Source organism: Paroedura picta, chromosome 13 (genome assembly GCF_049243985.1).
Source record: "Paroedura picta isolate Pp20150507F chromosome 13, Ppicta_v3.0, whole genome shotgun sequence".
NCBI classification, from domain to species: domain Eukaryota; kingdom Metazoa; phylum Chordata; class Lepidosauria; order Squamata; family Gekkonidae; genus Paroedura; species Paroedura picta.
In genome coordinates, this window is record NC_135381.1 from 6129232 (window position 1) to 6143294 (window position 14063).

General features: G+C 50.3%; 1 protein-coding gene across 2 annotated transcripts in view; it reads left to right on the forward strand.

The window, feature by feature from the left end:
* The window catches only part of ULK1 (unc-51 like autophagy activating kinase 1), a 74916-nt gene that overhangs the window by 46654 nt on the left and 14199 nt on the right, over positions 1–14063 (forward strand). For both annotated transcript variants that reach the window (XM_077307259.1, XM_077307260.1), the window contains 6 exons: positions 3488–3576; positions 4324–4483; positions 6894–6954; positions 8951–9040; positions 9716–9844; positions 13654–13808. In XM_077307259.1, coding sequence (XP_077163374.1) covers positions 3488–3576; positions 4324–4483; positions 6894–6954; positions 8951–9040; positions 9716–9844; positions 13654–13808 — 684 coding nt within the window. The remainder of the gene's footprint in view (positions 1–3487; positions 3577–4323; positions 4484–6893; positions 6955–8950; positions 9041–9715; positions 9845–13653; positions 13809–14063) is intronic.

The following is a 14063-nucleotide window of genomic DNA, read 5'->3' on the forward strand; positions in this document are numbered from 1 at the left end:
CGACGAGGATGATCTGGGGCCTGGGGACCAAGCCCTGGGAGGAAAGGCTGAGGGACTTGGGAATGTTCAGCCTGGAGAAGAGGAGGTTGAAAGGGGACATGATTACCCTCTCTGTATATGAATGCTTGTCATTTAGAGGAGGGTGGAGAGTGGTTCCTGTTGACAACAGGGGACAAGACCCCCAGTAATGACTTTAAACTATATGCAGAATGGCAAGAAATCAGGAACAAAATTTTCACCATCAAAGTCATTCAGCAGTGGAATGGGCTGCCTGAGGAGGTGGGGAGCTCCCCCTCACTGGCCGTCTTCAAGCAGAAGCTGATCTTTATCCTGGAGACTGATCCTGCATTGAGCAGGGAGCTGGACGAGATGGCTTCATGGCCTCTTCCCACTCTAGGATTCTGTGCTCTTTTATCCGTTGACTGCCCGTCCTTTACAAAAACAGCTACCCCAAAACCCAACCTTGAAGCCGCACTTCGCATTAAGAAGTGAAGCGCTGAGCTGAAACCAGAGCCGATGAAAGGGACAAAAGCAGCAGAAGAACAAAGTGTCAACTTATGAGGCCCCTGTGGCATTTTCAAGCGAAGAAATGTTGAGCACCTACTTGCCATGGCTGACCTCTGTGAAGCCCACCAGAGCTTCCTTGACGGTTTCCCATCGAATTTCCAACCTTACTTAGCTCCTGAGATCTGATTATCTCAGCCTGGGCCATTAGATGTAAGAGCTGCTGGCAAACAAGAATAAAATAATACGAGGGGGGGAATAAAATAATACGAGGAGAGTTGTAAACGCAGTCAGCGGGAGCCAGGCTGTAAAAAGAAGGATCAGGATGGAGGAGCCGGGTTAGTCGGTCAGTAGCAGCAGAAAAGAGCCGAGAGGCCAGGAGCGCCTTCCAAACTGACGAAATCTCTGAAGGAGCCACTGCTCGCTTCTCCAGGTGCAAATAGAATGCGAGCCCACCTGTCCTATATTTTGGGAAGTGTCATTAGCTAGCAAACGACAATGGCGGGTGAATGACAATAGCAGGCACGATTAGATTGGGCATGATATGCCAAGGGGTTAGACACCAGTGCTCTCCTGATTGCATTGGCTCCAGATTGGAGACCAGATCCGGTTCAAGGTTTTGGTATTAACCATCAAAGCCCTAAAGCAGGGGTAGTCAAACTGCGGCCCTCCAGATGTCCATGGACTACAATTCCCATGAGCCCCTGCCAGCGAACGGTGGGCAAGACCCGTTCTGGCTCTTTAAGGAAGGTTCCCCTTTTAAATTAGTCCCTGTTGCATGTTGGGATTGGACAGGAGCAGAAACAAATTGTGGCACCTTTAGATTATTCCCAGCCAGGGCAGGAACTTCCTTAGTTGTTTCCTTCCTTTTGAGCTTGGCCTTGTTGTGACTAAAAGGCAGATCGCGTAATTTAAAACAATGCCAAGGAGGCCGTGCATTGCAATGGAAAACAATGCAAATAAGGTTGATATTATTTAAACCGCCAATAATGTAGCGAAACTGGACTGTGTGTTTAAGAACAATGACCTCACTACAGCATGAAAGGCACAATCAGCAATGCCATGAGCTGCCTAAAACATTTTCACAGGGAAAGATTTCTGTGCTGCCTAAAACATTTTCACAGGGAAAGGTTTCCGTGCTCGCAACGAATTCCGCGGGTGGTTTTGGGTGGGGTGGAAAACTCTATTGAATCATTTTGGCCATTTATATGTTCACCTTTTTAAGGTTCCCACCTGGGGCAGCTTCACAAATTAAAACCCCAGGCAAATTGTTAAAAATAAAAAAAATCAGAACTCCTAACAACATAAAAAAATGATCTTTATTAAAACAAACTCTGAATAACAACCCAGGGTGTCAGAACAGCGTTAAGCTACCTTCAGCAGCCTATGAGATTCACAAAACCAACCTCAGGTTAGAAGCTGTCAGCGTATAAGAGTTTGGGTTCATATTCATTGCACCTTTGTTTGAAGTATCTAAGAGTTTTGGTTAATATTCGTTGCACCTTGGAGGTTTATAAGAGTTTGAGTTAATATTCGTTGCACCCTTGTTTGAGGCAGAATCTTCTCTTGAAGGAATTTGTATGTTGCCCAGAATGAATATCAGCACCTGTACAGTGCCCTGAGGTATCCAGGTGAGCGATACCTGTTGGAACTCTTCTTTTCCTTTGCTAGCTGTCCCTTTGCCTGGTTTCTCCTCTTATTTGCTCTGGGGCTCAGGTGGAATCCCATTATAGTCTCTTTCCATGTTCTCCTTCCTTTGCCCTACCTGACTCATTCTTCCTCCTGTGTTCCCATGATCACCTGGCCCTGATTCTGTGAATCCCCCAGGTGTGGCTGTAGGGATGGCTATCCATAAGGTTTGGCCATCGTGGCCTTAGCTTCATTCATGGACAGAGAGCCAGTGTGGTTTAGTGGTGAAGAGCGGCAGACTCTTATCTGGAGAACTGTGTTTGATTCCTCAGCCAGCCAGCTAGTCACAGTCCTTGTGCTAGTCACAGTCCTCTTAGGGCTGTTCTCGCAGAGGAGAGCTCTCTCAGTTTCACCTACTTCACAAGGTCTCTGTTGTGGGGAGAGGAAGGGAGAGGTGTTTGTAAGCCGCTTTGGGGCTCCTTCAGGCGGTGAAAAGTGAGGTCTAAAAGCCCCCAGCTCTTCTTCATCAAGGAAGACTTACTATCTAAGCCTGTGTTATACTTGGGAGCTTCAGATGTTCCCCACGCTGTGGTTTAATGCACAACAGGATCTATGTCGGTGGTTCTCAACCTTCCTAAAGCTGCAACCCTTTAATGCAGTTTCTCCTGTGGTGGTGACCCCCAACCATAAAATGATGCAAGTGTTCTTTCGCAGAAATGATACCCAAACTGACCAATGGTGTGAAGATCCATTGTTCATGATTGTATATAAATGTTTTTTTTGTGGGTTTCTCAGTTCAGTTCTGCCTCTTGTCCCACCATGCCCATCTCGCTCTTTTCCAGACAGACAAATGCTCTATCTTGATCTACCCCACAAGGCTGTTGTGTGGATGGTGCCTCCCTGGCCAAGCTGCTCGCCCTGCCGCAACCCCTGTGAAAGGGTCGTTCGACCCCTTAAGGCAGGGGTAGTCAAATTGCGGCCCTCCAGATGTCCATGAACTACAATTCCCAGGGAATTGTAGTCCATGGACATCTGGAGGGCCGCAGTTTGACTACCCCTGCCTTAAGGGGTCCCGACCCCCAGGTTGAGAACCACTGATCTATGGGAACCAGTTCTCCTCATGAAAACTGGCTTCAGTGGGCAGAACATTAGCCCCACTTAAACGCTTACTGAGGGAAAATGGCGCCTTTCACAATACCGAGAAGTTTAATTTCTTTCCTCCCTTCCACCCAATGGCGTCTCCTGGCCTCTGAGGTGAATCGGTTGGTCTTGAGGAAGCCATGGAAACCTTCCTAATCCAGCAGTTGACGACCCTGACAAATACGACCTTTCCCTTTTCCCCTGTTACCTGCAGCTGCTTCTGTACCAATGCCTTCTTACCCAAGCTCGGCCTCCGGGAGTTCCTCCAGCAGCTCTTCCACCTCCCACTTAGCATCTCCCCCTGTAAGTATAACAGTTGTCTCTTGGTGGTCCTTCCCCATTGTTTGAGTGTCTCGTTGCCGTTCCTAATGACTGGTGGTAACTCGTTCCATCTTGGTGCTCGCTGACCAGCCAACAGCCACCTAGCTCTCTAAATTAGGACGGTTCTTAGGACAGTTATGAGAAGGTTGGAAGGCTAGAAGTGGTTAAGAGCGCCTGTTCCTCCTTCAACCGGCTTGCCTGTCTGTCAGCAACCAGCAAATCGCCTTCCATCCCTCACCCCTGAACACCCCCCTCTTGCTTCCACTTCCCTCCAAGGCTGCAGATCCCTGCTGCATGAGAGCTGCCCCTGCCAGTGAATTCCCTGCCCAGGGTCTCCAGCCTGCAGCCTTTCCAGGTCCTGGGGGGAGGGAGGGGCCAGAGTTCTTCCACCCCCACCCCAATCTAGCACCCATTGTATTCCTTTTTTATTTTTGGGGTGGCATCCATTGTATTCCTGAATGCAACGGACTTTGCCCCTAGTATAATATATATAAAAGAAAGCACCAAGAATACTCCCAAAGCAACACAATGGCAAAACTCCAAGGCAGAACAATTATATATATATCAAACCCTTCTTGAAAGAAGCAGCTGTTTCTTAGATGTGCTGGTGGCATCTGGACATACGGAGAGTTTTAGGCATCTTAACTCAGCGGAGCCGGCAGAGTGATGTGTGAGCCGCTTCCGAGGTTGTGTGCGTTTTTCAGTCTGCTTCTCCCTTCCTTCCCGCAGTCCCTAGCAGAGATGCATCACCTGCAGGAGAAGACATTGGCCTCCCCGACCCAGGATTCTCCCGGCTTCCTGCATGGGTCGAAGGAGTCGGCGGGCAGCAGCAGCAAGAACTCCTCCTGTGACATCGAAGACTTCGTCATGGTGCCAGCCCAGTTCTCTAGTAAGCCATGGCTTTTCCTGATCTCCCCCCACCCTCTAAAGCAGAGATTGAGCAGCATTTGAGTCCAGCAAAGGCTCGCTGATGGAGATTGGGGGCCCTCGAAATTCAGCATCGCCATGCTTTCTTGCATGTCCAAATTGGTCTTCTCTTGAGCATGGAGCTGGGGGTGGCGTCGTGAGCATGTGACCCTGCCTTATACCGAATCAAATTGGCAGGCTTTCAATACGCAAGGGTTCCGAGCACCAGGCTGCTTAAAAGAATCAAAACGTTTGATTGAGAAGAGAATCAAACTGTGTGTAGAAAGAGAGAATGGCTCCCGGCCGTCTGTCTGTTATGTTTACTCTGTTATGGAGGCAAGCAGGGAGAAAGTGTGTTCAAAGGAGCAGGAAGACTCCCAAGAGCTGACAAGGACACTGGAGGAGATAATTTGAAAAAAAAAAATCAGGACATTCCTGACTTAACTATGCTAAATACACATTTCCTCCAACGCCCCCTGCAGGACACTCTTTATATTCTGCTCAATCATGCACACTGCAAATCTTGCATACTCCAATAAATGAGTCCATTGGTGCATGAAATTCAGTATTGTCTACCCAGATCGGGAGCAGCTCTCCAGGGTCGTAGGCAGAGGTCTTTCCCATCACTCACCGCCTGGCCCTTTTATTTGGAGATGCTGGGGATCTTCTGCATGCCGAGCACATTCTCCAGCACTGAGCCACAGTCCCTCAGAGATCTGAAGCCGATGTGATTGTGCAGCCTAGCGATTGGCTGGATACCTGTGACGTCACCAGGCACTGTCTCCTCCCCCTTCCTGGGAACAGCTTTACCATTTAAGGAGAAGTCATTTGGTTTGGCACAGTATGGTTACTGCGGTAGAATTCAGGCCATGCTTTGGTAAAGACAAAGGAGGAGAATCGCTAGCCGCAAGGACATGCGCCTGGTCTCGGCTAGAACCTGAGTTGCCAGTTGAGATCCGGACCCTGACGGAGCTGTCCCAAGTTCTACAGATCGTGTAAAAGTTACTGTTCCTCCAGGCCTATGATTGAGACCATGGCAGTACTAAGTTTTCATGGGCCTCCCTCCATCTCCCTCCCTTCCTGGCTCCCCCATTTATTTATTTTATTGGTATCATCTCCAGTCTAGGGTAGCTGGCAGATGCGCTAAGAGGGCAGGCGGGTGGGTGGCTAGGGCTTTACAACTGCATTTTACAGTAATTCTATTATTGTAACGCTTTTTATTTGGAAGGCATTTATTGTGTGAACTGCCCCGAGGCCAGACGGGGAGGGGGTGGCATAGAAGCTCACGAAGGAAGGCTATTGCAGTCCCAAATGCCAGGACAAGATCTCTTGGGGTTGAGGAGCCAGCCTGCATCAAAGTTCTGAGCAGGGGAACAGTCCAAAAGGGAGGAAGTAGGAGAGACCTCTTTGCCACTGATATCCCTAGCCAGAGGTCCAAGCCCTTTCTGAAATGGGACAAAACCTGAATGTTTGCTGGCAGCCAGTGAAGATCTGCCCTTAGGGGTACTGCTCCCCTTTTCCCCCAGAGACGCAGAGAGGAAAATTAGTACCTTAGCCTTGCATGTCTGTTCACATTTATGTAATTGCTCCTCTTTTACATACAAAATCCCAGTTCAGTCGATAAATTGCTCAAATAGCTTTGGGCAAATCCCTTCTCTTTCTTTGGTCTTCCATGAGTCAAATTGAAGCAAGGGCGGCCTACCTCACCAAGCTGTTGTGATGACACCAGCTCCTTCCTGCTCCTGTGAAAAGACTTTTCTTGTGAAAAGTGACATGCGTGTAGATGAAAGGACCAATTTAAAAAATAAATGACTCAGGGGGGCTTCGTGCAGAAAATAGTGAATGCAAAAGTTGCCTCGCTTTCCATTGATTTGTGAGTTGATGAGATCTGTGCCCCTTTGCATGAAACTGTTCTTGGAGCTTTCTGCATTTCGAGATGCGCCTCATCTGTCATAGCAGAAATTGCCTTGGAAGAGGCAATTCCCCCCCTCCCCCCTGTGCAATTAGGGTTGCCAGCCTGCAGGTGACAGCTGGAGATCTCCCGGGATTACAACCGATCTCCAGACGTCAGTTCCTGTGGAGGAAATGGCTGCTTCGGAAGGTGGACTAAGACAGCGGTAGTCAGCCTGTGGTCCTCCAGATGTCCATGGACTACAATTCCCATGAGCCCCTGCCAGCATTTGCTGGCAGGGGCTCATGGGAATTGTAGTCCATGGACATCTGGAGGACCACAGGCTGACTACCCCTGCTCTAAGACAATGTAATCCACAAAACACACAAGCATCCTTGAGCAACAAGACAACTTTATTTGAGGGGAAAAAAAACACTCTGACTTAGTTTTGGAGCAGAGGGACGCTGAACGTAACCCTTTCCTGAACTTCCTTGAAACCTAGGTGACATCGCGGCGGAAGCTGCCGGCGGAAAAACCATCCAGGACAGCCTGATGTGCAGCGGGTAAGGAAGCGTTCCACTTCAGTGTGTAACCATTTGATGGTGGGGGTGGGGAACACGAACAAAATTGGGCTATGGAAACTAGGGGATGTAGTTCTTGTTGAGGGAACGGACCCTATTGGGCTGCGGTGCCATAAGGGCCTGTAAGTTCTGCAGGGCCTGGAAGATGAAGCTTTTCCACCAGGTCTATGGTTGAAGCCAAGGCAGGGGGTAGTTGATGCCCCCCCCCCTCCAAGGAAGATCTGGCATCATTTTTTTGGATCAGCTTTAATGGTGGCCACCTGTTGCATGATCGATCCCTTTGGGCAGGCATACCGGTCTGGGCTGGGTTTTATTTAACGCCATGTAGGGTTCTATTTTTATGTGTTTTGATGATGGTGGTTTTAATTGGGATTTTATGCGTGGGAACTGTTTGTAACCTGCCACGGGCCAGCTTGCTGGGAGCGGCACGCAATAAATCTAAATAATATTAACAGCAACAACAGCGATAATACATTCTATCCTCCGGAGAGCTGTTTTCACCAGGAGAGCAGATTTAATCTCTGCCATCTGGATTTATTTATCGTACGGCGTGTGCGTGTAGTGAAGTAGTGGTTAAGAGCAGCGGAGTCTAATCTGGACCACTGGGGTTGATTCCCCGCTCCTCCACACGCAGCCCACTGGGTGACCTTGGGCTGGTCACAGTTCTCTTAGAGCTGTTCTCGCAAAGTAGTTCTCTTAGAGCTCTCTCAGCCTCACGTCACAGGGCATCTGTTGTGGGGAGAGGAAGGGAAAGGGAAAGGGAAGCTGTTTTGAGACTCCCTTTGGGGAGTGAAAAGCTGAGTATAAAAAACACAGCTCTTCTAACATAGCCAGGGGACATTTGGAGGTGGTTTGCCATAACCTGCGGCACAACCCTGTTATTCCTGGGAGGTCATTCTTCCAAATGCTAGCCAGGGCTGGCCCTTCTTATCTTCTGAGACCTGATGAGGTGGGACTTGCGTCTTATCCAGGTCGGGTTCATCTGGAGATCAGTGTTAATTCTGAGGGTGGCTCTCGTGGGCCCCTGGCCAAGCTTGATGAACTCTGGCATCTTTCTGCATGCACCTTCCCTGGAAGATAAGAGGCTGGTTTGAGAATAGCGCACATCCCACAGGCGATGTCTCCTAATGCAAAGTGAATCCATCAAAGGTATACGGCTGCTGCTTATGGAGTTGGACTGGATGACCCAGTTGGATAGCCATGTGATGGAGAGACTGATTCTGGGAAGGCTCAAGGGGGTGGCAGGTGATAGTGGATGAGCGATTGGGATGTGAGTGTCCTGCATAGTGCAGGGGGTTGGACTAGATGACCCAAGAGGTCCTGTCAGGAACTAGGCTGAGCCCAGCCTGTGGAGTCCCAAATGAAAGCGCATCAAGAATCCAACAGTCGGTTGCAAATTCCAAAGCAGAGCTTTATTAGGCAAAGTCCACAGAAAGCTAAAGCAGGCCAAGATCTTCCTAAGCAAAGATCTTGATAATAACAAAGTACAAGCGAAACGGGTGGGGTAGATATAGGGTACGCCAAATAAGGGAGGGGTGCTCAGGAGATTCGGCGGGAGAGTGGGTAGAGAGACAAAAAGGGGTCCTGTTCTCAGGCTACCAGATGGCCAGGTGCCTTATCGGGGAGATGGCACATTGTTGAGGTTTGGCTGTCTCCGCAAGGACACTTACAGTGAGATTGATACAGTTGTTGGGCCTCCTCGCCCGCTGGGAACAGGAAGGGAGGGAACATCTCAGAGGACAGGTTTATTGCTTTATGGCCTTGGGTGAGAAGAGGCCTGAGAAAGTAAAATATGCAAGAGTATTCGGGAACAGGATGGCATGAACCAGGGGGGTCATGACAGGTCCCTTCCAACTCTATGATTCTGTGATTCTTAACCATTACTCCATGCTGGCCCGTGGCTCAACACTGTCATTTCAAGCAGTGGCGTGTCTACCATTCAATCCAGGGGCCCAACGTTTGTCTTCCTTTATTGCAGGAGCTCCCTGGTGACCTCGGGAGGTTTGGAAAGTCAGGGGCGGACGCCGTCTCCTTCCCCTCCTTACAGCTGCTCTCCCAGCCCATCAAGGTAAGAGGAAAGCTAGTGGGATTGGGGCCCCTGATTTGCATTTCCCCTGCTCCCCCAGTAAGCCAGGTTCACAAGGTGCATGAACGGCATGCACGATATGCCCCAGGGGGTGTCGTACCTTTTGAATTTTGACCCGGCGTGATGGCCGCAGCCACAAAACGGCTGTGGCAGCTGCCACAGAAGGTGGAGCCGGCTGCAAGATGGCTGCTACAGCTTCTGTTCAGGCACCCCGTGTCGTTTCTTGCGCTGTGCGGCCAGCTGCTTCCCAAGCAGTGGTGGGCCTGGAGGGGTTGGGGAGGGGCCCCGGGTGGGCGTGTCCACAGCTCTGCTTCCCAACCATATTCTGCATGATTGCGCTGCTTCTGGGGTTTCTCCAGGGTTAGGAAGCTGAGAAAGGCTGAGTTAGACAGTCTCCTCTTGAGCTGTTCTGTGGCAGGGAAGCCCACCTGTCAGACACTCAGACCGGTGGTCCATCTAGTCCAGTATTCTGTTTCACGTATTGGCTAACCAGATCAGTGTCCTTGTTGAGGTCGCTTACTTTAACACACAACCACATGCCCACCGGCTTCCTGGGAGGGAGAAAGGTCAGCTTGGACAGCTCCTGGTGAGCCTCTTCATGATAGGATCCGGCAGGACCTCCCTAACCCTTCTCTGGCCTTTGTTCCCTTTCCACAGCAGGCCTGCCCAGTTTCTGCCGGGCAGCAAATGCGGACAGTCCGTCCCCATCCCGGTCCCAACGCAGATCCACAACTACCGACGGATCGAGCAGAACCTCCAGTCGCCCAATCAGTACCCTTCCCCGAGGTGAGTCACGAAGACGCAGGGAACTGCCAGACTATCGGTCTGTTCAAGTCTGTACTCTGACTGGACAGTTCTGTCAGGGCTCTCCCAATCCCACCTGCCACACAGGGTGCCTCTTGTGGGAAGAGGAACTGAAGGAGATTGGAAGCTGCTCTGAGACAGAGGAGGCTTGCTGGGTGACCTTGGATGAGTCTCAGTTCTCTCTGAGCTCTCTCAGCCCCACCTGCCTCACCAGGTGCCTGTGTCGGGAGAGGAAGGGAAGGCGATTGTCAGCTGTTTTAAGACACATGAGGCCTGCAGGGTGACTTTGGATAAGCCCCAGTTCTCTCTGAGCTCTCTTAATCCCACCTATCTCACAAGGTGCCTGTTGTGTGGAGAGGAAGGGAAGGCCACTTTGAGACTTCTTCGGGCACAGGAAAGCAGGGTGTAAAAACCAACTCTTCTTTTCCTCCTCCTCCTCCTCCTCCTCCTTCTGCTCTGCCTTCTCCTTGAAAGGTGACCTTAAAACTGGGCTGTTCCACAAAGCCCTGGCCCGTTCCCTTTATTGAGCGAGCCTATTTTTATCCGGCTTTCCAGACCAAAATAGTTTCCCACCGCCGTCTGCGTTCGATACACAATGCCTCCGGAAGCGCCATGCCTAGAGGGAAATGGGACATGGGGCCTGCTCTCCATCTTGCAGACTGAAAAGACAAAAAGCAGCAAAGCAGAGCAAAACCCCCCTCTCAAGGGGATAAGGAACCGACTTTTCTTCAAGGATAGCAGAATTCTATTAAAAGCCGCCTCCTTACCGAAGGCGGGCTTGCATGGTGTTTGGGCAGGTTTTCTTTTGGACGGATGGTTTTCAGGCAGGGAGGCCAGTATCTTATTGCGGTAAATTTCCCGGCCTCAACCGTAGGCCTGGCAGAAAAGCTTTGTCCTGCAGGCCTTCTTCCGAACGCTGGCCACGAACCATGTTGGGCTGTCTTCAGCAGGGCCGAGAACGTGGGGAACGAGACCCTCGGTTCCTGTGGTGGTGAAATGCGCCGTCCAGTCGCCCCCGACTTACGGTACCCCTGTCAGGGTTTCAAGGCACCTGACATTCCGAGGATATTTGAGTCTGCGTAACAACCCCGAACGTCCTTGGAAGTTTCCTGCCCAGGGACGAGCCAGGGCTGTCCTTGCTTAGCTTCTGGGATCTGACTACCCTGAGCCATCCGGATCTGGGCAACAGCTGGATCAGATCATGTCAATCCTCCCGCCGCATTCCCGTTTTGTTGTTCATGCAAATGTGATCCTCCTCGGCAACGTGCCTGACACATGTTTGCTATTGTCAACCGGTATGAGTAATCTGCGCCTTCAGCCTGGGCTTGGGAGCCAGTCTAGTTAGACCGGTCGCCCGGCCTCCGGGCTGTGTGATGGATTCCGTCCATCCTGTGCGGATGGCTCTGGGTTCTTCCCCCTTCCCTCCCAAAGTCATTTGGCTGCCTCCTGCCGATTCTCCGGCAATGCTATAGAAGCTCGGTCCTCTTCATGGTGCTCCCGAACCGAGAAAAGGAGCCATGCGGGAAATACGAGATCTTGAAGAGAGCTCTCATTCCAAAAAGGGGACTTCCGCAGCTTCTTGGCATTCCCCCGCATATCTTAAGCGGCAAAGGAAAAGGGAAGTCTCCCCGAGAATCTGGCCTGTCGGAGAGGTGAGCTTAAAATATTTTCGACCTTGCCCAACAGGCTGCACTTCTCTTGGGGGGTGGACCTTCAGCAGCTGCAGGGGAAGGAGCCGGGGAATCTCCTGAAGGCTTACCTCATTAAAACCCCAGCCTGACCCGGAAACCATTTATAATTGGGGGAGCCAATGGGATACCGGAGTGGGCGGAGCCAGCGTGGGGGTTCGCAACGTGTTATGGCCCCGGGGTCCTGAATTCTACAATTCCGGCAGCCGACCACAGGGGGCAGCAGAGCACAGGATGACTTCGATTTGGCTGCCTTTGCAAATGACAAAAAAAGATTATCTGTGCCGTTTAAAGGGGACACTTTGCTAAAAAATATGGCTGTGGTTTGGAACAGTCATTTTATTTATTCCCGTATTCGTAGACCACCCTTCCCCGGGGCCTTGGCACAGTGTTCTCATCATCATTTAAAATAATATGAATATACGAGATGAAGTCTGAAGTTATCCTAAGCTTTAAAATCCAGAATGAAACGGAAACTTATTTGCCGAGGTCATCTCCCGCTCAGAGGGGAGGAGGAGGGGGCTGGATAATTGATTAGAGGTAATAGGTTATTAGGTACAGAGATCAGCAAAGTTTTAGATGTACTTGTTGGGGCCTAACCATAGGTCCAGCAGAACAGTTCTGTCTTACAAGGCATCCAAGGTCCCACAGGATTCTGTTGCTACCAGGAAGGGCGTTGTCGCTGGCCCTGGTTGAGGCCAGTTTAATTTCTGTAGCAGCGGGGATCTTAAGTAGGTTTTTATCACTAGGTTTTAGTGTCCTTTAGGGCAGGGGTAGTCAACCAGCAAACGCTGGCAGGGGCTCATGGGAATTGTAGTCCATGAACATCTGGAGGACCACAGGTTGACTTCCCCTGCTTTAGGGGAATGGAGTGGGACCTGGGACAGTGATTGTTTGTAATCTGGAGCCATGGAAGCCATTGAATTAGGACAATGAGACTAGTGAGGAGGATTATTAATTGAATTTGTACACTGTGAATGTCATCTACGTAACGTATGAACATCACATATGAGAATGATATACGGAAGACAAAAATATAAACTATAGTGAAATATACTAAACCATACTGTACTAAACCAAGCTATACTATAATAAACTAAAATGTAAACTATGCTAAAAAATTTTCTCATTAGAAAAACCCACAGCATTATCCCAGTCATGAAAATAATTAAACCATCATTCGCAGTTGTCCGGCCCTTAACGCCATCTCAACCCAGCTGTCCCCAGTGGGTGTTTTTGGTGGAGGTTTTGCAGGTTTTGGAGGACCCAATAGATGCTATCAAATCACTCGCTCCAACCAAAAGCTTGGCAGAAGAGCTCTGTTTTACAGGTCCCGCGGAACTGTGCTAGTTCTGACACGGCCCTGATTTCCTCCGGGAGCATGTTCCGCCAAGGGGAACAAGCTCCCGGATTTCTCTGTGGATTTCCACGTTCATAGGCCTGTTTTTAAAAACATGCAGCATCTCCTGCCACTTGTCCTCACCAGAACAATAAATCTGTTCTACTCTTGCTGGGGCTCGCAGGCATTCTCTCTCTCCATCCCTCACGGGGCTGGCACGTTCCATGTCATAGCCCAGCCGCATTCCTCCTTTGAACATGCCTGATGCAGGTGGGCGTGACATCACCACGCAGGCATGGGGAAATGACAGGGCTAATGACTTCATGCCGGCCTGAGAAACGCCGCTGAGTGTTAGGCAGGAAGCCAGTTACGTGTTTGTGTCCCCGGTTTCCTGCCGTCACTCGAAAACCTGTCCAGAGGAAGGAGCGAGAACATCAATCAAAGCACTGCCCGCAGAATCAGCAACGTGAATAAACAAGCAGGGTTAACATGGCGGCGTGGAAAAATAAACACAAAGAGGAGATGACAGCAGAGGGTTAAAAAAAAAAAAGGCAAGCGATCAAATAGTCTTCAGCAAATGCAAAAGCCGTTTATAAAAAGCTTTCTTTCTGCCTTCCCTGAGCTTAGTCCTGGAAGGATTTTTTTTTCATCTTTTGTGTGTGTAAAGCGCCGTATAAAGTGTGTGTCAAGCCACTCCTCATCGGTGGTTTCAAGGCATGAGTCATCCAGAGGCGGTTTTACCATGCACGGTTCTTTCCTATCAGGTCTGGTACGGTCAGGAGATCAAGTAGCACAAGTCCACTCGGTTTCACCAAGGCCAGCCCTTCCCCTCCGTTTGCGGCCGGAGAGCACGGAGTCACACCGACTTCCAGGAGATTCTCCTTTGGTGGCGCAAAGCCTTACACGCCATCCCCGCAAGGTAAGCTTTTGACCTCAAGTACTTAACTGCCAACGTATTTCAATAAGGTGCTGTCCCAGTTGCTGCTCCCTGTTGGAATGATTTTGGAGCAGTGGGACCAACTGGTAGGCCTCCTCACTGTGCCCCACCCTGGCCATGCTTCTCTGTCCCTAGGGTTGAAGTCAGGGATGGGTAGGTAGTCAACTTCTGAATCCCAGAGCCAGGAGGCAACCTCGGTGGAAGGCCTTGGCCTCTATGTCCTGTTGTTGGTTGTCC